We start from the raw sequence: 26468 nt of genomic DNA on the forward strand, positions 1-26468 counted from the left end.
TACACCTACTGATTCAACATTCAATTTACTCGAGTGCTACCTGCGCTTCGCACTATTCACAAACAAAATCTATATATATAGTCAGATTGCCCCATGTTCCAATTTAATTCATTCGAATTTCATGCTAAAATTATCACTGTGATCATTATTTAATTGTTTTATCATAATAAGAAATAATGCGATTAGATGGATTGATATGCTGTGGAAATTATGTTTAGTAAAATCAATATAAATAGCACAATTGTAAGAAATATAAACATCAAATTATATTAAAACATTCTCGCGATTCTTATCAATTTGTTACATTAAAATGTCCTAAGCTATCGAATTTTTAGAATTAGGGTAATTATCCGATCTTGCACGTGTCATGTTCTTTTGACGTACGCATCGATTTTGATATAGTATGACGACTCTAACAAATTACATAATTTTTGGAAATACATTCACTCTCAGCTTTTTACGTCCAGGTGTAATTAAAAGATTAAAATGCTATTCATACCTTTATATCAAATATTCATGTACGATTTTTGATGTGCACAAATTTTTAAAAAATTGCCTTGAAAAGAATTTTATTATTTATGAAAATTAATTGAATTCTTTGGAAGAATTTTATAAAAATCTAATTTTTTTTCTAATAAAATTTTGTCTAATAAATATTCTAACTAATAATTTTTATGGGATATTCATGCGCTCCTATATATTTTCAATAAAGAATTAAATTCGATTTCATTATATAAAATTATTTTTCATTACAGACAAGTATAATATTTACAGCTAAAAATTAGAATTCATTTTTACAAATAATTATACAAACGAACAAGTTTTTTTTCGAACAAGAAAAAAGTGAATTATAAACGAATATTTCCTTATATATATGAAGAATTTATTAATTATCATAAAATGTGCCTATGCATTAGGAGAATAAAAGATTAAAGATAATTGGAAAATTATGACGCGACTCGTAAATACAGATTCGACAAAAATGCAGACATTTTTTATAAACAAATAATGCGAAAACGTGCGTTTTTTTATTTTTTAAAAAAATATCGTCTTGTACATTGAAAACTTTTTTAAAACCACTTTATTTATTATTAAATAAATATAATAATACAAAAAATTTGGTAATAATAAAACAAAACAGTTTTTACGTTTCAAAAGTTCAGCTGTTCTTATAAGAAAACTAAACACAGTAAAAATTAATGTAAATAAATAAAAATTAATTGTTGTGATTAATAGGGATTGTACATAAAAAATCACGTAACGCGAACTTACTAAATCACAAAGAAAACAATTGACAGATAAGAAATTTATCGTCAAAATGATACTATATGTGAAATAATTTTTAAAGTCAGCAGTTTCTTTTAAAATTTTAAAATGAATGGTTGTGAAAATAATTCTATATAAACTAAGTTATTTAATAACGACGCGTGAGTGACAATCGGAGGACATCGATACATACCACGTTTTGAAATTGGTAAGAAATAATAATGTTTCTTTATAAACAAATCGTTTACAAAAATTGATCATTACTACCTAGAGTAATATATTATTCTTGATTAATTATTCCATCCTGAAAGTCCTAAATATAAATATTATAAAGTATAAACCCAAAGTAAATGCTTTTTGATGAGGAAAAAGCGAATGTAGTTCATAGTCCTCAAGATATGGGTCTTCATTTGGAATGGCTTTTACCTAATTTACTAATCACCACCAAAAAATATTTTTTAAAAACCACAAAATCGATACCGAATTGTTGAACAACATCATGCAGAAGATAAGAAACTTAATTAAATGGATGTATGTATGATGTTCTCTTTGAGAAAGTTACGGATTAAAGTAATTATATCGTTTGTTATCAAACTATATATCTTGATAACCCTTCTAACTATTAAACTAGACTATCATTACTTATCTCTGTAACATCATTTTCATCTTCGATATCCAGACATGAACAACTTTATCAAAGGTAATAACATATTTCGAGAAACTTCTACATAATTTTTTAAAGTTTTGATTTCTGTCTGCTTCCTCATAAACATAAAACTCGAAACATTATTTTCTGCATTCAAAAAAATTACAAGAATTATCCATAGAGATTATTAGATAGAGTTTCCAAACTTTAAAGCTAGAATATATACTTTTTAAAAATTAAAAACACCACATGGATTCTTTAATAGAAAATATAGTGATATTAAACTTAAACAAACTATCATAAGTTTCTTATAAAAATTTACGATTTATCCTAAAATTAATAAAAATAACAATCTTTTAAAAACTGTTGTTTTTATTATTGACTCACCAATATATTTTTATTCAAACAATGAGTAATTCAGGGTTGTCACGCAACCAGAAAACCTGAAAAATCTGTAAATGTCAGGGAATTTTATAAACCTTAAAAAAACCTGGAAAATTCAGGAAATTTTAATCGAAATCCTGGAAAATTGCTGTCTAAAGTTATTGTGTTTATTCTCAAAATCTAATTTTATCTCAATATTTCAAACCTTATTCAATTTTAGAAGAGTTGCATTTCCAATTTTCATAAATAGATAAACTTCAAAAGATTTTAATTTTAAATTTTGTAAAATTTCAATTTTAAATGAATTTAATTAGAAATTTTAAAAAACCTAAATTTTAAAAAAATTTTATTAACTAAAATTCTTCTTAAATTAGTCAAATATTTTTAATTCATTATTAAAAATAATGGATTAAGAAGAATTTTAGTTAAAAACACTAAAACAAATTGAATTTTGAAGCAATTACAAATGATTGCAGAAATTCAATATTATTTTTAAAAGTAGTCAAATTGTTCTCAAAAATTCAATTATTTTCGAAAATTTTAATAAAATTCTACGCAAAAATTTCATTATTTCCATAAATAATAAAACTCATTGCAGACTTTCAATTATTTGTAATACAATTTTAATGGAATATATTCTTGATGTTTTTCTTTATTAATCATAATGGTAAACTTTTTACAGACAGGTAAAAGTTTTACAGACAGTAAAGCCTACATTCTCTAGACGTACTACTATATTATTACTAAAAAAATCTTTGCTCCATAAACTTTAATTCACATCTGGAAGTGATTTTCCATTTTTATTTAACTGTTGTAGAACCATATATAAGTTTTATGTGAGATTCCACACACATAAATCTCTCCAAGACAAATTACGATCGCAAACGTTACTCCCAGATCTTTAACTTTATCGCTAAAATTTATCTGGATTCCTCCTATAGTGATAAAGGAGAAAGAGTAGAAAGAAATTCGTAAAAAGAAGCATTTGATGAGTAGATAACATTTACTGGAGTCTTATCTGGGTTTCTATATTTCAACAGGTTCTTTTATTCGTTAGTGATTAAAATCATTTCCAAAGGTATTAATATTTTTTTTTCTTAAAATCACTTGTGAAATTATAAAATGTATTGAAGAATTCTAAAGAAGAGGAATATATTAAGTATTAATTGAAAGGATTAAAAAGATTTGGGAAAATAGGAGAGAAATGGTGACAATGGGAAACGAATTAGACGAAGTGTTTTAGCTAGATAGGGGATTGAAGCGGGGTTGGCCACTGATCCTGATATTATTTAACCCCCTGTCTACTCGTATGAACCTTATTGTCTCTGATCTTCTATTCGGATGTCTAGAGAGAATAACAGAAATACTGTCGAAAGCGCTAGTAGTTAGAATAAGTTATTATGGAATGAGGTATATGAGTAATGTCTAATGATGAAAAAGAGATGATATTGTTGTTGAATAAATTTCAGAAGTAAATGAATGAGAAGTTCTATAAGTTTTAACACCCCTTATCTTTTCATCACGCCACATATTCTCATTTGCACTAAATAGATGCACCCACTCTCAGTTCTCCAAATACTCATATACAGCAACTGTGAAGATAGTTAAGATTAGTTTTCAAAATTGCTTTTTATATTGGTTCTTGTTATAGTTGTCTCTGTAGTAGATCAATTATTGTCCATAATACATTAGTTATACCAAAAGTCGAAGGAGTAATTAAATCTTTAAAATTCCTTAGTTGGGGATTTTTAGGGTGATTAAAAATCTGATATCATTGAAAAAAATCAAGCGGCGGATCCAATCCCGGTAAGAAGAGGTTAATCAAAAAGTATCAAGAACACTCCACAAAATTTTAAAAACGACATTTTATTTTTTTTATTCAATAAATTGAACAGTTATTCTTTACGTTTTTTCTTAAACTATCATTCCAGAGCAATAGTGGTTTTACATTTAATCGATGATCTAAGATCTTTATAAACTTGGAGATAATATTCAGAATTATTTTTGTTGAACCCATTAACGCCCAAATGTACAATTTTTTATCACAAAGTTTGACACTATATTTTAACATAAAGACTCTACAGAAAAAATTTCGCAATAGTGATTTCTTATTAGGCAAAAACCGCTCTATCTAATGGCTTGCCACAAAATTTGATAAATTTATAAATAAATAAATTACAAATTTAAAAAAAAACGTGAAATTTTTAGTTTTTTTTTAATTTTTCAAATTTTAGTACGGGTATTTGTATTGGAACACATCTAAAAGTCACAAATATCGCGTCAAAAATATACACCCTATAAGATAGGGGTATTCAAAATGGCGGACACAAAATGGCGTCTAAAGTGAATTTTTATTGACAATAAAATGGAGGATGATAAGCATCAACAAGCAAAAGATTTCATTCATTTGGATTAAAATAATTATGAATTTTGGATTAAATTGAAATCATTTTAATGCAGTTTAATCCCTAAGGCAAAATATTGTCGTGTAGGTTAAATCAATAAAATGTATTCAAAAGATAAGTAAATTATATTGTCCACAATTATAAATATTCTTAAAAATTATACTTGTTTCATTCACGCAAAGATTTTATTGTAGACTTTACATAATCAATTGCAATAGTGTTTTACTATACAAGCAATATTAATCTTTTCAAACACAATGTAGGTGTAAATGTTTAATGTACTTTGATAATACGTGATTTTACAATATTCACTTTAAATACTTTCAACATTCCTTGTATCTTGTATTAACCTCATATATTTACCCAATTATTATCTCTGTTTTTTCGAGATTAACTAATAAGACTTTTATAATTTTAATTCTTTTAACAAAATACAACTGAGTCTCTTCCTGAGACGTAAGAATCAGTCTTCACAACTGTTACAACTTCAATAAAAACGGAGGTTAAACTGCGACTAAACTATGATAAAGACCTCTGCAGATCTGCGTCTAACTTCTTTCCTATGTCAATTGATTATTTATTAATCGACATTTTTGTGGAGAAAACCTACTTACGATTGTGATAGTTTGTAATTAATAAATCATTTTCTGCTACCTTGCACATTTAGGCAGTATCATCAGTTTAGTTCTCTTCTGTAATTTGGATGCACCACTTTTAGCATTGGAGTAATTCAGACTTACTCTGTAAAAGAATATTTGACACAGTCTAATTGTATTTCAAAGTGTTACGATCTTGTTTAGCAATGAGTTTTGATTCGACAATTACGAAGTTAACGCCGGGTGAAAGCCGGAAACAGTCTATAAATGTTGTGAGAGAATATTTATTTAAAACCCAAGAAAGAATGACTTGACAAAAATCATTTCAACTTTTTTACTGCAGGCTACCCCGGGTAGCCCCTGATAGCGCGAAAGTTAAGAGGATAACGATTAGAACTAGTGTTAGAACTGGCAGTCATTATTTTGATCTCCAATCTTAAGTGCAGTGGTGAGTTCAATACAGGATACCACTGGTATAATGGTGGTATCCAATCAATGGTTGATTGTTAGACTGGTTGTTTACGCTAATGAAATACAGTGCATTGTCTTCTTGAGGGTCTCCGTATCACTCATACTGTTATGTCCTTTCGAAACAAATTTAGATTCATTCGAAAATATAAATATTAATTATGTTATAGATTGGGCGAATAATAATGGACTTTCTATAAACCCGCGGATAAGATTCAAGCTCTCATCAAGCATCTCATCAAATTCTCACAAATTTCTTTCTACTGTTTCTCCTCTATCACTAAGAGCAATCCAGATAAAATTTAGCGATAAAGTTAAAGATCTTGGGGAAGCGTTAGATCGTAATGTTCCTTGGAGAGATAAATGTGTATGAAATCTTACATAAAACTTATACAGGGTTGCCACGCTTTAGCTCATTTCAAATTCCCTGACTTTTCTAGGTTTTACAGGTTAAAAAACGAAATATTTCCAGGTTTTTAAAACTACATTATTTATATTTTACCAAATTAAATAACTCTCTGATTTCCAGAAAAAACCTTGACCTTATCCCTGACTCTAAAGAATATTCCGATTCACTAGCAAAATGATAAGATACACAAAAAAATGTTCTATTACATTTATTTACATATTTCTTCAAAAGTAAAATTATTCGAAAACATCAATATATAACTTAATTTTTAAATAAATATTTCATCCTGACACAGGAAGTAAGATTTTCAAAAATTTCAAATTCAATAGCATATAAGAATATTATTATAAAACATAAAGATACCGATCACTCCGAGTCTTCGACTCGGAATCTTTCTTCATGTTTTATATAATAATTAAAAACTGCTAATTTGTTACTTCCACTTCTTCAAAAATTATTTTCATCATTTTGATTATTCATTACTAGAATTTTCAACTCAAATTCTTCATTAAATCAATTTTTTTTAATAATTTCTGAAAAAGTTCTTTGAGAATTTCCAAATCCTGTTGTTAACAATTTAATTTTACGAAATTTGGATTATTCTGACATTCTTCAATTAAATATATTAGAAATTAAAAACTTCAAATAATAAAAAAAAATTCGAGTAAACTTTGAAAAAAAAATTGTAAAAATTTGTAAAAATTTGTAAAAATTTGAAAAAAATTAATTCCACAGAATTCTTCATTAAAAGTATATAAAAAGTTCAAATTTTCAAAGATTTTAATTTGAAACTGTTTGAAAATTCAATTGTTTCTAAAAATCCACACTTTCAATATTTAATTATAATCTAAAATTTTTAATGAAATACATTTTTAAATCAATATTCTTTAGAAAATTCTACGAGAACACAATTATTTAAATACAAAAATAAATATTTTATTATATTAAATGTTTCTTAAAATTGAATTTTCATAAAGAATTTTATCAACAAATTTTTAAATCATTCAACTCTCTTGACAAATTTTAATAAAATTTTTACGAATAATTTCATTTTTCAAGAAATTTGATGAAATTGTATTAAAAATAATTGAAATTCTGCAAAGAATTTTATTAAAATTCTTAAAAATAATTGAATTTTGGAGAAAAGTTTTATTATTTATAAAGATAATTGAAGGTTTGTATATTTTCGAACATAATTGAATTTCTGCGAAGAATCATATTATTTTTGAAAATAATTGTATTCTTGAGGCGAATTTTATTAAAATTTCTTCTTAAATAATTGAATTCTTTTGTGAAATTTTATTGAAATAGTGGACATTGAAAATAATTGAATTTTGACAAATTTTTGAAATTAATTAAATTTCTATGAAGAATTTTATTAAAACTATTTTGAAAAAAATTGAATTGTTACAAAGAATTTCATTAAAATTGTTGAAAATAATTTAATTTTTTGAAGAAATTTTGATTAAAACTGTATTGAAAATAATACTTAAATTCTAATAAATAAATTGTAGCAAAGGTTTTTTAAAATAATTGAATTTCTTTGATTTTTAATATAATTTTCAAGAATGATTACATTTATCGAGGAATATTCCATTAAAAATAATTGAAAGTCTGCGATGAGTTTTATTATTTATAAAAATAATGAAATGTTTGCGTAGAATTTTATTAAAAATTTTTTTTAAGAAATTGAATTGTATTGGGATTTTTTTTTATTAAAGTACATAGTAGATATTAAAAATAATTATTGAATTGAGCAAAATTTTTGAAAATAATTAAAATTTTGCTAAGAATTTTAATAAAATTTTAGAAAATAATTGGATTTTTGAGAATAATTTTACTACATTTGAAAATAATTGAATTTCTGCAATCATTTGTAATTGCTTCAAAATTCAAATTGTTTCAGTGTTTTTAACTAAAATTCTTCTATAAATCCATTATTTTTAATAATCAATTAAATATATATAACAAAATTTAACTAATTTCAAAAAAAATTTTTTAAAAATCTAGGTTTTTTAAAATTTTTAATTAAATTCAGTTAAAATTGAAATTTTTACAAAATTCTAATCTTTTGAAGTTCATATACATATTTACAAAATTTGTAATTATAATTTTATAATTTTTTAATTTTAATTTTTTTTTTATTATAATTTGTAATTATATTTATAATTTGTATTATAATTTGAATTAATTTTGAAATTGTGGAGTAAAATTAGATTTCAAGAATAAACACAATAACTTTAGACAACAATTTTCCAGAATTTCTATTATCATTAACAAAAAAACATCAAGAATGTTATTAAAATTGTTTGATGATTTAAAATTGAATTGTAACATTTCAAAGTAATTATTAAAGACCCAAATAATGTCAAAAAAATTTTTTTTGTATAAATTCCACCATATCGAACTTGCAAAGATCATTCTTTATTAAGGGTTCAAAAATTATGGAACAAATTTCCAGACAGGACTGAAAGGCACACCTATCAAATTCTTTTAATTTTATAAAAGCATTTTTTGAATTGTTATTTCAAGGCGTAAATAAGTTGGTATATCACTTTTTGGGACTGATTACTAAACTGTTTTAAATTGAATATTATTTTACTGAAATGATTACTTAACTCTTTCAGATTGAGTATTGACTGCAGAAATCAAAATATAAAACTGATCTTTTAGATTCGATTGTTTTCTGTGATACTAGAAGTAATTATAATTTTTATTATGAATCCAAAAATAAATTCTAGGTAACTGTTCGTTAGGGGTCTCATTAGTAATAGGGACTTTACGCACGAAGTAAATAATAAAAATAAATAAAAATAAAATGAAGATGATGATGATGAATTTCTCGAGCAGATTTAGTATAAAAAATACGAAATACTGGTGAGCTTCCAAAAGAAGAGAATAAAAAAACAATCCATACAGAGATAAATAAATAAATTTAAAAGAAGAGAAAAAAATTTCAGCATAGAAAAAGTTTTTACAGAAGAAATCGTCACGCAACCCTCGAGTGAAATTCTTTAAAACTATTTCCCTTCCTCAGTATATCATCATAGAAGCATTTTTATGAAGTTTTCCATTATGACCTTTTATTTGTAAGTAGGAGAATTTTTTTTACACAATTTTCGTGTGGATAATTTGCATTGAGGACTTGACGAGAGGGACGGCAGTGAATATACATATATATAGACATTATATGGAGATGACGATTGTCCTTGGCAATTTTGAAATACTTGACGAAGGAATAAAAATCAGGATGGGTGTGGATAGCGTCTTTTGTTCGCGACTTGTTGAGTGGAGCAGTTTATTTTTGTCGGTACGGTGATCGACAGAAATTGCTGTCCTATATTTTTCGATCTCGATTCTTATAATATATGATTCGTCTTTCTTCAAGAGCAAAAGACAAAGTGTGGTCCTTGCGAATGCGCAGAATCGTCAACAACATTTTCCTTCTTGTTTGGTTCCTAACTGCGGATTGTCAAGCTCATGGAATCCAACGAGTCTCCGTCAAACCCTCTGCGTGTCCGCTTCTTCATTTAAAAAGTTCCTATTCCACAAATCCCACCGCAACAGGTAGGAGAAGACTCATGGAAAAAAAAATAATTTAATAAAAAAATAAATCACTATTTAACACTCGATTTATCCAAAGTCTTCACCTTCTGTTAATTTTTCAATTTTCTTTTTTTCGGCATTTTTCAAAAAAAAAAAATTGCTTTCAAAAAATTTGTATATATAAATTCAAATATTTTTATTTCAGAAAATTTATCAACAAAACCCCAACAAAAAATAGTGAATTCTATAGGAAATAAAGAAATTTTCGAATTAGCAAATTTTTTCGTGCATTGCTAATTTTGTAAATATGCGAAGAGCGTGAAAAAAAAATAAATGTTTAAATGCTGTGTAAAGGTGAAATTGCAGTTTACTTAAAAGTTTCATGACATTATTGTAATTTTTGGACAAAATACTACAAAATCGGTGTGTTTTGAAAAAGAAGAGAACATATTTTTTTGGCAAAATAAAAACAATTTTAATTTGGAAAAATGAAAAATTCACCGAATACAGGAATGGAAGTTGAAGAATTTCGTACGCGTGGAAAGCAAATGGTGGAGTATATCTGTGAGTTTATGAGTAATATACATAATCGAAGAGTTACTCCGGACGTTGGACCAGGATATCTTCGACCTCTTCTACCATCTGAACCACCCCACGAGCCAGAATCTTGGGATGCCATTATGAACGATGTAGAGACGAAAATTATGCCTGGGGTTAGTAATATAACGCAATTATTTTTCTCATAAAATTTTTCACTTAAAAAATAAAGATAATTTACTCTCAAATTAAGAGGGGGAAAGATAAATAATTTTTAATTTGTTTTAAGAAAAAAATATTTAAAGATATCAATCTATAAATATTTTTTTCTTAAAACAAATTTTTTTTAACAAAAAGAATTCAAAATATATTTCCATTTCTACATCACTATTGCATGGAGTATAAATTTAAATAATAATACTAAAAAAATTAATAACAGTAAATTACTAATTTCAATAATAATAATTTATTAATAATTATTATTTGCTTTTTATTAAAATATTTTTCTCTTAAAACAAATTTTTTTTTAACAAAAAGAAATCAAAATATATTTCTATTTCTTCATCACTATAACAGAGTATAAATTTTAATAATAATAAAAAATTAATAGTAAATTATTAATTTTAATAATAATAATTTATTAATAATTATTATTTGCTTTTTATTACAATATTTTTTTCTTAAAGAAAATTTTTTTTAACAAAAAGAATTCAAAATATATTTCCATTTCTTCATCACTATAACGACCCAGTATAATTTTGACATAAAAAAAATTTAAAAAAAAAAAAAAAAAAAAAAATCTAACATGTATGTTTCCATAGAGTATAAATTTTAAGAATAATACAAAATTAATAATAGTAAATTATTAATTTTAATAATAATTTATTAATAATTATTATTTGCTTTTTATTAAAACCGTTTTTTTTTAATTATATTGTAATAAAAAGGCCTAAGTAATAAAAAGTAAATATTAAATCAATTGGCCTTAAAATAAATAACGATTATTGTTATTATATTGTTAGATATTTAAACAAAACAAATATTTAATAACAATTATTATTATTTTAATTTGTTACATCATGAAATATTTTTCAAAAACGATTTGGATTTTTTTTTTTGAGTTTGTTTGATACAATATTATTGATTACAGGAAAAAAAATCCAATCCAAAAAATCAAGACCGAAAAATCAAAAAAAAAAGTCTACAGTACAAAAAAATAAAAATATGAAAAATGAAAAACAAAAATTCAATTATTTTCATAAATAAAAAAAATCTTCACAAAAATTCAATTATTTTTATAAATAAAGAAAATTTCTAGAAAAATCTCAATTATTCTATATAAAATTTTTAAAACAATTTTTCCAAGAATTACAATTATTTTCAACAATTTTGGATAAAATTCTTTACAATAATTCAATTATTTTTTTTAATGTAATTCCAATTAAATTACTCGATTAGTTTAATTATTTTCTTTGGACTTTTTGACCAGGAAATAAATCCAAAAAATAAGTCCAAAATAAAAGTATTTTTATTTTACTTTTTTGGATTTTATTTTCTTTGGAATTTTTGGTTTCGACTTTTTGTTTTGGACTTTTTGTCCGGATACCAGTATTAATATCAAAAAAGAGTGTTAAACGTTTTTGAAATTAATATGCAGTTTGTTAAAAACAAAATATATTTTATTGTAAAATAAACAAATAATTTATAAACAAAACGATCAAATTGTAAATTTCTAAGAAATAACAGTTTATAATTAATAGTTAATAATTTTTTAATATTCTTTTCGTAATGTGCTTTATACATTTATGTTAAATTAATATATTTGTTATAACACTGTTTTCCTTAAAATGTTCAAAAAATAGAAAGAAATTTTTCCCGTTTTTTTTAAATTTTCTCAGAAATTAATATAAACTTAGAAACTAACTTTTAAAGTAAAATCGGATTTTTCAAAAACTTTTAAATAATTCTAATTTTAATTTCATTTTTATATAATTATATTATTATTTCTTGTAAATTTTCTCTGTTAAATTTTAAATCTATTGTTTAACTTTATTAATTATATTATTTCGTTCTTTTAAACCTTCAGAACTTTAGGAACATCAACTTTTTTGATTTAAATATTTAACTATATTAGAGATAAACAATTTTTTTTCAATCAAACAAATTCAAATTGTTAAAAAAAAATAGTTGATATTTATAAAAAATAATACTGTTCACATTATACCTAATAATAAAAAAAATTATTTTCAAATTAATTAAATTAATTGTTAAATTTAATTGAATTTGTTAATTTGTTTGTACATCATTTTACTCAGGGGAAGATTGTTATTTTCATGGTTAAAGAATGGGGACAACAAAAATTAAGTTTTTATTAAATAAATAAATACAAAATCTTTTAATTATTTCCATTTTTAAACCATAGGCAAAGTATGGCTAAGCATGGGGAGAAGATAGAAAGATTTTTTTATATTTTTAAAGTATATTGTAAAAATTTTGAAATCTAAATTGAACTGATTTAAAAAATTTCAAAAAACATTAAAAAATTCTTTTGAAAAATTTATAATTGAAAAACGTTAATTTGGGGTCAAAATATACATAAAAAAAATTACTATATTTTTAATAGTAATCCACTTAAATTAATAAAAAGATAATTGTAAAAAAATATTTTTAAATTTAATAATAATAAAAATATAATAGTTCATTCTTTTCTTAATGTCATTTATTTATTTATTTATTTATTGCTTGGAATGAAGAAAGTTTTTGATATTAGGAGCACATAACAATAAAGAATATGAAGTAATCAGAAACAATCAAGTACAACTGTTATTTCAAGAAACTCGTGCAATTTCATTACTACTTTAGAACAAATATAGAAGTAGAAATAGTTGAGTTGTAAAATGTCCCATCAGATTACGCACTGGCAGCATCCAAGATTTCACGCGTATTTTCCTGCTGGAAATTCCTTTCCTTCCATTCTTGGTGACATGTTATCAGATGCAATTGGATGTATCGGATTTTCATGGGTAAGAGAAATTTTTAATTATTCAAATATTCGAACTATTCTTTTTTTTTTGAAAAAAAATTATCTATAATTTATTCAAAAATTATTTACTTCATGTTTGATGGAAAAAAAAATTTATTAAAAGTGTCAATAAAATTTATTGATTATTTAATTTATTAAATGGAATAAAATGTTTTGAAATTATTACTTTTTTTCTCTTTTGTAACACTTTATCAATCTTTTATAAATTGTGGAAATGAACAAGAAATGTCAAAAAAATGATGGATTTGGAAAAATTATTTACTCAGTTTATATTGAATTTATTTTAGGCTGCCAGTCCAGCTTGCACAGAATTGGAGACGATAGTTTGTGATTGGTTCGGTAAGATCAATATTAATACTACCTAATTCACTTTTAACTAAATTTTCAACTCTTTGCAGTATAGGTCGTTCACAAACTACGTCACGATATTTCGGTCTAATTTTTGACCGTTTTTTTTTTGTCGCAATTTTAGTAATAAAATTTTTATTTATAATTCATGATACAATCTGATCCCCTTCCTCCCTTATGAGCGTGACGTAATTTGGCATATTTTTATTTATTTACTTAATAAAATAATATTTAAACAATAAAATAATAAATTAATTTCAAAGAATATTTAAATATGTATTTTAATATTTATCAAAATTTTGTAATTTAAAGGAAAAGCTATTGGCCTACCAAATGACTTCCTGTATTTTAGTGAAGGAAGTAGAGGCGGTGGAGTAATTCAGGTGACTATATTTTATAATATAAACCAGATTCCAATTTTCATTGACATTAGTAGAAATGATTGAAAATTTAGTTGAATAATTAAATTTAAATTATTTCAATAACATAAATTCCATAGGTTAAAAAACGAAATTTTTCCAGGTTTTTAAAACTACATTTATATTTTACAAAATTTTTAATTCAATCCTTTTTGAAATTAAACATCTTATAAAAAATTATTATAAAACATGAAAATATCTATCACTCCGAGTCTTCGACTCGGAGCAATCGATATCTTCATGTTTTATAATAATTAAAAATGTTGGACTGATAAAATCATCATTTTATACCTATTATTATTGTTACTGTAACTTATTCAAAATTACTTTCATTATTTGAATTCAATTATTGTTTTCCACAATTTTTAACTAAAATTCTTCTTTATAAAGTGTAAATTAATTATTATTAATAATTTCTAAAAAATTTCTTTCAACATTTTCAAATCCTTTTGTTTACAATTCAATTTTTATGAAATTTCATCGATTATTCAAAAAAATTTTCAATCAAATATATATTAGAAAATAAAACTTCAAATAACTTAAAAAAAAATTCAATTCAACTTTTACAAAAAGTTAAATCTATACAATTTTAAGTTAAAAGTATGAAAAATTCAAACATTCAAAGATTATAGTTTGAAACTTTTTTAAAACTCAATTATTATCTAAAACATTAACTAAAATTCATATGTAAATCAATTATTATTAGAAAATTCTACGACAATTCAATTATTTAAACACAAAAATAAATAATTTATTGAAGAATTGAATGTTTTTTAAAATTCAACTCTCATTTAAAGTATTTTATCAACAAATTTTTAAATATAGGTAATTAAAATTCTTTTCACGAATTTCAATAAAATTTTTAAGAATAATTTCATTTTTCGAGAAATTAGATTAAAAATGTATTAAAAATAATTGAATCTCTGTAAAAAAATTTCATTGAATTGAGAAAAGTTTTTGAAAATAATTGAAATTTTATCAAGAATTTTATTAAAACTTTTTTTAATAATTGAAATATTGCCAAGAATTTTATAAAAATTTTTGAAAATAATTTAATTTTAGAGAAAAATTTTAATATTTATAAAAATAATTGAAATTTTGACTATAACTTTTATTAAACTTTTGACCATAATTGAATTTCTGCTAAGAATTTTATTACTTTTGAAAATAATTGAATTCTTGAGACGAATTTTTTAATAATATTTCTTTTTAAATACCTACCTACCTAATTATTTTTAATACAAAAATAAATAATTTATTGAATAATTGAATGTTTCTCAAAATTGAATTCTCATAAAGAATTTTATTAACAAATTTTTAAATAATTGAATTCTGTTGACGAATTTTAATAAAATTTTAAGAATAATTACATTTTTTGAGGAATTCGATTAAAATTTATTTAATTGATTAACTAGAAAGGCAAGCATGTCAAATTGTTTTTTAATCTTTAGACTGACGGAAAACCTGAATAAATAAATTCTAAGGGGGTTTTCGGCGTCGCTGATTACGAATGTAACATCAGATTTTAAAAATTCAAAATGGCGGATGCAATATGGCGGATAAAAATTAAAAACTATTTGGATTTGCTTGAAACTTGTTACTGGGGGGTTTTCAGGATCGCTTGTTACGAATTTGAAGACAGATTTTAAAAATTCAAAATAGCGGATCCAACATGACCGATTATTTTTAAAAAATCGATCAAAATTATTTAAAATTTACTAAATTCGGGGATTTTCGAGATCGCTGTTTTTTTTCATTTATTCAACATATCAGGTCAGACATTTTTAATTTTATAAATTTCAAGCGATATAGTTTTTGCGTTTTCTTCTAAAATCTTAATAGATAAGAAAAATTTTAATAGAAGAAAAAAAAATACTCAAAAAAATTTCGTATTCAGAAGTAATTAAAAAAAATTTGTTTAATTAATTTTTAAACCTTCAGGGGCAAACTAATATCGCCGTGGAAATTTTATGTGTCGTTATAAGATCCGACGACTCATATACTTCATATAATAGTCATAATATTTGTGAATATATAATATGTCTAAATAAGTTGATCAAACCCCGTCAATTAAATAAATTCTATTAGGACAATTAATAGTCTCAATTTTTATTTAATGTTTTGGATAGAAACATTAATTATTATGATGTTTAGTAATTATTGTTAATTAATTTTTACATAGTTATTAATTATAAGTACACAATAATTAAAGTGTTTATTGTTCTTAAAGTTGAAAAGTAAATATATTTTACGATTGCAATAAGAAACTTTTGTTTTGTCATAAATTTAAATAATTATAACACAAATATTTCCATATTTGTCCAGAGGTAACCGACAAAGTTTTCAATGTTATAATATTTCACTTTCATTAATTGTTCTTACTTTTCCTGTCATGGGTTTGTTTATTCTACAAATGCAATTTATATTAAACATTAAAGAAAATATTAAGTATTAAATAAACATTTTGTATGTTATAAAACAATGTAACCAATATTTCAAAAATTTATAAGCAATTTACAAAAATGTTTAAGTGTCCGATGATGGTATGTCACTTTCCTACATTTGCTTAATGATTATAATAAAATTGACATTTCTAATTATAGTAAAAATTAAAATACAAAAAATTATTTTCAGGGCTCAGCTTCAGAATGTATATTAGTTTGTATGTTGGCTGCAAGAGCACAGGCAATTGCTAGGCTCAAGGAATCCCCGGCTCATTCACATTTAGACGAAACTGCTCTACTTGGAAAGTTAATGGCCTACTGTAGTCGTGAGAGTCATAGTTGTGTTGAAAAAGACGCAATGATATGCTTCGTAAAATTAAGAATTTTGGAACCCGATGAAAAAAGTGTACTAAGGGGTGAAACTTTACGACAGGTTATAAAAGAAAATCAAATATATTCTCTTGAAAACGAATTAAATTTTATTTCACGTACGCGGAATGAATGAAAAATCATGTTCTTTAGAATTTTTTTTTTTTTTCTCATTTCAGGCAATTGAAGCTGATGTCGCTGAGGGATATGTGCCATTTTTTGTTTCCTCAACTCTTGGCACAACGGCATGTGTTTCATTTGACAATTTGAAAGAAATTGGACCTGTTTGCAAAAAATATCCCGGAGTGAGTTTAAAATTAAAAATTTCAAGTTGGAAATACATTATAATTAATATGAAAAATATCAAATGAATTTCTTTCAACTAATCATAAATTTAAGAATTTTGAAAATAATTTGTTGTTTGAGAAATAATTTTTATGCTTCTTGAATTATAAAAGAAATTAATAATTTCCTTTATGCTTCAAAAAGCACTACAATTCAAAGAAAAGTGATGTATTTCTATATCATATAAAGTTGTTTTTAATTTAAATATTTAGATTTGGTTGCATGTTGATGCGGCCTATGCTGGAAATGCGTTTATTTGTCCTGAATTAAAATACTTAATGGAAGGTATTGAGTACGCAGATTCAGTTAACACTAATCCTAATAAGTTCCTGCTAACTAATTTCGATTGCTCTTGTCTCTGGGTTCGAGACAGGTTTAAACTAACAAGCGCTCTAGTTGTAGATCCTCTTTACCTTCAACATACTCACGCTGACACAGCAATTGATTATAGGTAATTTACTTTTAATTATTTTTCAAAACAAATCAAAATTACCTTCTTCATTCACAATTATCTTGTCAATCAATTGATTTTCCATTTTAACACACTTTGTTTGACTCATAAACTATAAAATTACCACGAATTCTAATACAAATCCTTTAATTTTTTCAATTTCTGTCAAAGATTTCTTTCTAAATAACTTAAATCTTGAACAACTATCGTAAAATAAATAAATTATTTAATGAATAATTTTACTTTTATATATATAGTTGATTTTTTCTTCCATTGTTGAAGTTTGTTGATATTCTTTTAATCGATTATCGGAAGAGTAATAAATGAAATACTATTTCATTAGTTATGCAAGATTTCGGTGTCTTGGGTTTGACACCATCATCAGGACACTTTATTAAACAATTACATACCAATAGTAGTAGTAGTAGTAGTAGAAATAAGGCTTATTTTGAATTTACAACTTACTATTTGGGTCAAAACTAACATACGCAGGGGGGTTACATTTTCGAAAAAAACAAAAAATTATTTGATAACTCAGTTTAAACCAAAACTGATCTTTCTTTGCAAACAGACATTGGAGCATACCACTAAGTAGGCGATTTCGATCCTTAAAATTATGGTTTGTCATTAGAAGCTATGGAATTTCTGGTTTACAAGCATATATTCGAAATCATGTTCAGCTTGCGAAGCGTTTCGAGTCACACGTTAAAAAAGACTCGAGGTTTGAAGTATGCAACGAAGTTGTGGTGAGTATTTTAAGATTTAAAAAAAAAATAATAAATTTAACTCTGTAATATGGGTAATGTTTTACAGTTAGGATTAGTGTGCTTTCGAGCTAAGGGATCTGATAAACTAAATCAAAAATTATTGAGTGCAATTAATGATTCTGGAAAAATACATATGATACCAGCAAAAGTTAATCAACGATACACGATACGATTTGCTTTAGCTGCTCCAAATGCTACAAACGAGGATGTTGGTAATTATTATAATTTAAAATTGCATTGCTCATAAATTTGATAAACGCAGAGAACAGTAATTAGTATTGAATATATATATATTTTTATTCAGCAATGTAAAAAATATTTTAAATTATCAATTTTAATTAATGCAATTATTTGAAGATGATCTTTAGAAATATCCATAAATCAGAAAATCGATTATAATTCCATAAAATACTTCATTAAAAATCAAAATACTAATTATAACAAAAGGTTTTTATCTCATGAGTAACTTCTTGTCACATTGAGAACGACTCATCTCGAGTGAATGTTTTTTGCCTCATAAATAATTATTCTTGTCATTAAAAGAATTTTACGTTTAATAGATATTGCGTGGGGCGTAATCACGGACTACCTATCAGAACTTCTAGAATCTAAGGTAATCTACTTTTTCACTTCTGTAAAACTATCCACTTTATTCTTTAATTTTATCTTTTAATTAGAAAGGATATTTATAAACAAAATTTAGAAATCGAAAATTTAATTTCCTTACAGAAAATTTTCTCCATCATTCAAAACATTTTATGTTTCTGTAAAACTAGAAATCAAGATGATCAATTTTGAAAATTTGATATTTTTGCTTTACAAATTTGCATAATAAACTTTACTTTATAGGCACGCTATTTACTTTTATATAAAAGAAAACCATCTGAGGGGATTTATGAAATGGTCAGACTTCTATTATTAATAGGTCAAAACATCAGGTAGCTGATTTCTATTAATCAAGAATTCGCGAAAGTAATTGCAATTAAAATTCGTTGAATTATAAAATAAAACGTTGAAATCAATAATTAAAAGCGATTAATAGTATATAGGTATATTCATAATTAATATGTATTTTTCTTTCGTGATTTTAAATTCTAAATATATTAATTGAAATTTATGAAATAATTACTGTAGACAGATTTTTAAATAGCAATAAAAATGTAAAACAATTATAATTCGAAAGTGACGTAAGGCTGCATGCTTAATGCAGTTACGACAGTTTGGTAAGCGGTTTAAAAAAGTATATTTTTAACATAAAACTAATTATTGGTGGAGGATTTGACTATTTGACCAAATAATAATTGTTGAATTGTTAATAAACAAATGTCTTAAATACAGTGCTTAGATCCTAATAACTAATAAAAGTTCTAATAAAAAAAACATAACTTACAGCAAATATTTTAGGGAGGAATATAAAATTTATTCCAAAGTTTAACAAATTTTAAAATTTCCTGACTTATTTTTTCGGCGTTTGATATCAGGGAAGAATGATTTGTTTCCTCGTGCACATTTTTGCTTTTATAATTTTGATCATGCTGCGCAACTGCTTGCTTATGTGAATATTAATTTTTTGATATTTTTTATAGGACGTAATGGATGAACTAGCTGACATAAGAGAAAAGAAGAGGAAAGCTACTTTGGAACAGAGAAGAGCCTTCTTTGTACGAATGGTTTCTGATCCAGCAATTCAGCCTGGATTTACTAAAACACCAAATAGAACGCCTAAACTTGACACACAGGCTACAATTGGTGGAATAGGGTCTAATCAAACCCCCACGTATGTAAATCGTACTATGTCCAGCATGCACGATACACTGCCTACAACGTATTGCATTTCGTGCGCAAAGTAAGCGATTCCTAATAAACTAAATGTTACGTTAATTATTAATATTTATTATGTCCGATTGGTGGTTCACTTCTGTTTTATTAACAGAGCAGAAGGCTCTAATCTAGTTGTATAGGTAAGAAATAAAAATATAAGATAGAACTGTACTAACACTGATAGGGGAAGATGGGATAATGTTCACCAGGATTATAGAAGCCGTAACTTATTATCTCTCATAATTAATTTTTCACACTATGAAAAGATGCATCTTTTAAGATCCGAAACATGAACTTTCTATACTCTAGAATTATTACTGTTATACTATTTATTTAACATGTTTTTTCTTCTCCTTATCAATGAATTCTAAATTTTCAATAAAATTCCAAACAAAAGGCACCACAACTATCGTAAAGATAATGCAACTAAACAGTTACCATTTTCAAAGATAGTGGGCTAAAAAAAATTTGCACATCGTGTTTCTTATGTATTTTTTCGTCCTCTTTCAGAATCTACAAGAAAATTTAACTTTTGACTTAAGGATCAAAAGTTATGATTGTTTAAACAAAAAAAACCCAAAATTTTTTGGTTTTTGTTTCATTAAAACTATATTTTCGATTGGAAATCGCTTCAGGAAAAATTTGGACTGACAAAATATCGCGTCCAAAATATATGACCTTTCATTTAGGCATTGCTAGAATTTTTAATTTTTTCGAAATTCAAAATGGCGGCTCAAAAATGGCCGACAAAATATCTAAAATTTTGAATAGTCAGAAAAATAAACTCTAGACACATTTTCTCATCACAAATGACTAAAATTATATACAATTAAAAAATATAAAATATTTTTCTATAATTAAAAATAATCCAATGATAAAATATTATTATTTTACATAAAAATATTGTTACTCTAACTTCTTCGAAATTATTTTCTCATCATTTAAATTCAATTATTACTAGATTCTAGAATTTTTTACTAAAATTCTTCTTTAAATCAATTATTTTTAATAATTCTTAAAAAAGTTTTTTGGAAATTTTCAAATCCATTTGTTTACAATTCAATTTTACCATAAATTTCGATTATTAGAAAATTCTTCATTTAAATAGATATTAGAAAATAAAATGTTCCAATAATTTCAAAAAAGAATTCAAATAAAATTTTTCGAGCAAATTAGTTTAACAGAATTTTTAATTTAAAAGTATGAAAGTTTCAGATTTTCAAAGATTTTAATTTAAAACCTTTTTAAAATTCAATTATTTCTAAAAATTTACGCTAGAATGCTTTTAATATTCAATTATTATCTCAAATTTTAACCGAAATTCATTTTGAAATAAATTTTTATTAGAAAATTCTACGAAAATTAATTTATTTAAAGACAAAAAAACCGAAATTTTAACCGAAATTCATTTTGAAATAAATTTTTATTAGAAAATTCTACGAGAATTCAATTATTTGAACACAAAAATTAATAATTTATTGCATAATTGAATATTTCTTAAAACTAAATTTTTATGAAGAATTTTATTATCAAATTTTAAAAATAATTAATTTCTTTTAAGGAATTGAGTTAAAATTGTATAAAAATTTATTAAATTGAAGAATTTTATCACAATTTTTGAAAATAATTAAAAACTTTTGAAGAATTTTATTAAAATTTTTAAAAATAATTGAATTCGTGAGAAGAATTTGAATAAAGTTTTGTTTAAGTAATTGAATTTAAGAATTTAAAAATAATTGTATTCATGAGAAGAATTTAAATAATAATAATAATAATTTATGAAAATAATTGCATTAATGCGAAGAATTTTATTAAATTTTCTTTAAATAATTGAAATTTTATTGGATTTGTTGAAAATAATTGATTTTATGAAAAGAATTTTGTTGTTTACCAAGATAATTGAATTCTTTTGCAGAATTACTTAAAAAATTTTTGAAAATACATAATTCATTTTCTGCGACGAATTAAAAAAGTTATTTATGAAAATAATTGAATTTTAACAACGAATTTTATTATGTTATTGAATAATTGAATGTTTCTTAAAATTTAATTCTTTCGTTGAGTTTCAATATAACTCTCTAAATCTGAATCAGCGATAAGTATGCCACTATTTCAATTAGCGTATATGCGCTGTGAATTAGTGAAATTTCACTAAATAATCAGTGAAACTTCACTGATTAATTAGCGCATATACGCTGTTTTAAAATAGTGGCATACTTATCGCTGAGAATCAGTGAAATTTCGCTGATTCAGATTTAGAGAGAAAATTGTTAAGAATAATTGCATTTTTTGAGGAATTTATTTAAAATTGTATTAAAAATATTTGAAATTTATCAATGAAAATAATTCAATTTCTAAAAGAAATTTTATTCTTTATAAAAATAATAATTGAATGTTTTCGTAGAATTGTAATAAAAAAAAATTTTTTCAATAATTAAATTTTGTGCCCAATTTTATGAAAATAGTAAATAGGTATTGAAAATCATTGAATTGAGGAAAAATTTGGAAAACAATTGAAATTTGCAGAGAATTTTATTAAAATTCCTAAATGTAATTGAATTTCAGAGAAGAATTTTGTTATTTATGAAGATAATTGAGTTAAAACTTTAAAAAAAATTAAATAATATTAAAAACTTCATTCTTGTCAAAAATATAAAAAAAAATTGAAGGTTTTGTATTAGAATTAGTGGTAGTTTCATAGTTTATGAGGCAAACGAAAAAGACACCAAAAATTCAGAATTTTCTTATGAATTCGAAAAATTTAATTTTTTCCAATACTTTTAATAAAAATTCCTGACTTTTCCCTGACTTTCATTTGTTTAGGTTCATAAGCCGGATGTTCTGGTGTCACAACCATATTCAATTCCAACTAAATTGAAGTTTGGTTCGAAAATCTGAATCATAATAATTCTAATCTGAATCATCATTTATCACATGAATCAATCACTAGAATCAACCATTAGAATTTAGATCTTAAAAACAGAGTGAATATCCTTTCGGGCGAATGCATATAGGAATCAGTAGCTATAGTTCCCTAAATTTTAATATTTGTTACTACTGCTAAAGTTAGCTACAAGGTAGCCGAAATCATTTAAAAACTTAAAAAATTTAACTCTGTAGTTATTTTTTAGCTGCTTCTATGTGTTTAATTTTCGCTATATTAGCAAACTTTAAGTTAACTTTAATTTAATAAACAACAAATTACTTTTGAAAACATAATTTTACCTAGTGCAATATAAAATAGTTATTCTGCAAGTTTAATATTTTCAAATTTCAATAAAATTCTAAAGAGTTCTAGCTTAACAATCTCAGCATACGATTATATTCTACAGACGTTCGTGGATATCCTGGCCACTAGCCTATTTAATGCAAGCAAAGGATGCTGCCGATACCAGTGAACTATCTCTCAGGTGGGGGATTTTCGAAAAGTAAAGTATTAATGAAACTCTTATTATTTTCTTTAACAATTATTTGCCCACTTACAAATATCAGAAACAATTTTAAAAAAAAACCATGCTTTACTATTTAGCAAAATTGAAATCCAAAGAAAACAAGAAATTAATATTTAACAATAATATTCAAGGTTTCGCCATTTGGATACAATGGTAAGATTAAAAACAGGAGGAGCCGGAAGTCGTCGAGGAAGTAGTAACGGTGGCAGTCCTGAACCATCTCCGTCCGTTTCACCTTCTCGAGGAAGATCACCAAACGGTCGAGCGTAATTAAATCCAAAAAAGTTTGGCTCAATCTCACACGAAACTCAAATAAGAAATAATTAAATTTAACATCGAGATTATTATAAAGAGAATGAAATGGCAAAATATGAAAGATTTTTTCTTCAAATTTACATCTAATGGATTCCCATCTTGCGACGCTCAATTCGCAACACCAATAAAAATCAAGTATTTAATTATATAAAGACTTCATGAATTTAAAAAAAACAAAGCTTTCGACAAAATTATTTACAAAGAATACACATTAATCGCGTATCTTTAATATAAAAAATTTTAAAATTTAAATAATTTTCAAACACCTTGAATGTACTTCTAGAGGTCTTAGATAAAAATGTTGAAGTTCTTATATAGGCGTATCGAAAAATTTGAATAAAAATTAGATGTCAGATTACATTTCATTTTACTGATAGAGAATAAAACTGCTTCGTGTACATAAAAATAAATTATAGTTTATTTAGATTCCTTAGAACAATTATAGAAATTAAAAAAAAAAATTATTTGCATCTATTAAAATTATTGATTGTTTCAATATTATTTTTAGAATTTCACTTTTATTTTTGAAGCTAGTGTATCCAAACTAATAGTTCTTTCTCATGATTATTTAAAACATAATTTTAATATTTAGCAATTTTATATCATTTTATGGATAAAAGTGAAATTTTTTTTGTGAATAAAAACTTGAACAAAACTGTGATTATGGCTAATAATCTTATTTTTTCTGTATTTATAAAATTCTTTTATTGCACGTGGAAAGTTATTATGATAAAAAGTGTAGCGAAATTACTGATTAGACATGCTCGAGTTATTAAAAATGCTTTAAATTTGCTTGCGCTTCTGGACTACTATTAGACTCACTTGAATGTTAATAATAATTAATTTAAACATTTTACTTTCTATACAAAACTTTTCTGTTTTGTTTTATAAACGGTTCAAGATAATAAGTTTATTAATCAACTTTCAAAAATAAATCGATATCTACGGTTCATATAATGCTTATTAATTGAATCAACTGAGAAAAATATTATTCCTATCAAAATTTTAATACAAGATAATTCTTTTTGTACATCACGTGCAAGACAATGCCAACTGAAACTAGCGGACAATATAATTCCTATTTACATATAAGTGGAAAATAATTCCTATTCAAAATTTTGTGAGAAATAATTCTTATTCACTGTAATTTATAATTATTTACTGTAATAATTTTTTAGACATGAATCTACTTGTTATTGAAATCGCTGATTACGAATTTGATGTCAGCTTTTAGAATTTCGGATCTAATATATGGCTGGCAAAAATTTTTGAATGACAAATTATAATGATACATGCACAGACGGTCATAATACGTTTATTCTTGACTAAAAAATACGTAATCAGTAACCTCAAAAAAAAATTTCAAATATATTTGACGGATTTATAAATATTCTTTCGTCATTATGAATTTTCGAAAACTATAATCAAATTTGTAAATAGTGTCCCCTCTAATCATGTTTATCTAATATGTCCCGAATTTGCTACAAATTTTGAAATCGCACTGTTACTCTTAATTCAATTTTCTGAGGACAGATTTTCCTTCTTCTGTTATGTCATAACTGAAACCTTTCTAAATATCCCTACAGGCTTCACAGTGCCCCTAAAAAGTATTTTAGGGAAAATAGGGGACTGAAAATTAAAAAATAGGGGACTTTTAGGGGACCATAAAAATTAGTTAAATAAATAAGATAAAAATATAATTTATTTATACAGGGTTGCAACAAAAATTTAACTTCATTTTTCCCTGACATTTCTCTGATTTCCAAACACAACTTGGACTTTTTCCCTGACCCTAAAGAATATTCCCATTCACTCTAAAAATTATTAGATACTCAAAAAAATGTTCTATTAAATTTACTTACAAATTTCTTCAGAAGTCAAATTATTCGAAAACATCAATAGTTTTATTTAAAATAAATATTTAATCATTTTTTTTTTCATTGGAATTAAGGTGTTCAAAAATTAAAAATTCAAACCTATTCAAATTGAACAACTCATTAGAATATTATTATAAAACATAAAGGAAAGGATAAGGGACGCATGATTATTCCCCAAATGTCATTTTACCGAACTGCACTTTTGCGAATAGTCATTTTTGCGAAAAGCCAATTTTGCGAAATGTCACTTTTGCGAATTGTCATTTTTGCGAAAAGCTATTTTTGCGAATTGTCATTTTTGCGAATGGCCATTTTTACGAATTGTCAATTTTCCGAAAAGTCATTTTTGCGAATCGCCATTTTTACGATTTGTCAATTTTTCGAAAACTCATTTTTGCGAATTGTCATTTTTACGAAAAGACATTTTTGTGAAATGTCATTTTTGCGAAAAGTCATTTTTACGAATTGCCATTTTTGCGAATTGTCATTTTTAAGAAATGTAATTTTTGCGAATTGTCACTTTTGCGAATCGCTATTTTTACGAATCGCCATTTTTACGA

The 26468-nt window shown here is 24.5% G+C and overlaps 2 protein-coding genes across 6 annotated transcripts in view; one reads left to right on the forward strand and one right to left on the reverse strand.

Moving 5' to 3' along the window:
- LOC122509218 overlaps positions 1 to 26468 on the reverse strand; it is a 49172-nt gene that overhangs the window by 5599 nt on the left and 17105 nt on the right. The gene's annotated exons all lie outside the window — the stretch shown is intronic.
- On the forward strand, positions 1139 to 25638 carry LOC122509216 (aromatic-L-amino-acid decarboxylase-like). 5 transcript variants are annotated; one of them, XM_043623079.1, is made up of 14 exons: positions 1139 to 1474; positions 9926 to 10433; positions 13167 to 13280; positions 13588 to 13639; positions 13961 to 14031; positions 16702 to 16944; positions 17060 to 17185; positions 17438 to 17676; positions 18248 to 18422; positions 18490 to 18655; positions 19004 to 19056; positions 20030 to 20289; positions 23597 to 23692; positions 23848 to 25637. In XM_043623079.1, the coding sequence occupies exons 2-14, from the start codon at positions 10209 to 10211 to the stop codon at positions 23984 to 23986; spliced, it is 1959 nt and encodes a 652-aa protein (XP_043479014.1). In that variant the 5' UTR covers positions 1139 to 1474; positions 9926 to 10208; the 3' UTR covers positions 23987 to 25637. The 5 variants fall into 5 exon arrangements, with proteins under 5 accessions (XP_043479014.1, XP_043479016.1, XP_043479017.1 ...); XM_043623081.1 differs by lacking the exon at positions 1139 to 1474 and adding an exon at positions 8773 to 9741 and having other exon boundaries at positions 20030 to 20220; positions 23848 to 25638; XM_043623082.1 differs by lacking the exon at positions 1139 to 1474 and adding an exon at positions 8773 to 9741 and having other exon boundaries at positions 20030 to 20220; positions 23597 to 23674; positions 23848 to 25638.

Source organism: Leptopilina heterotoma, unplaced genomic scaffold, assembly GCF_015476425.1.
Source record: "Leptopilina heterotoma isolate Lh14 unplaced genomic scaffold, ASM1547642v1 Lhet_6, whole genome shotgun sequence".
Classification (NCBI taxonomy): Eukaryota; Metazoa; Arthropoda; class Insecta; order Hymenoptera; family Figitidae; genus Leptopilina; species Leptopilina heterotoma.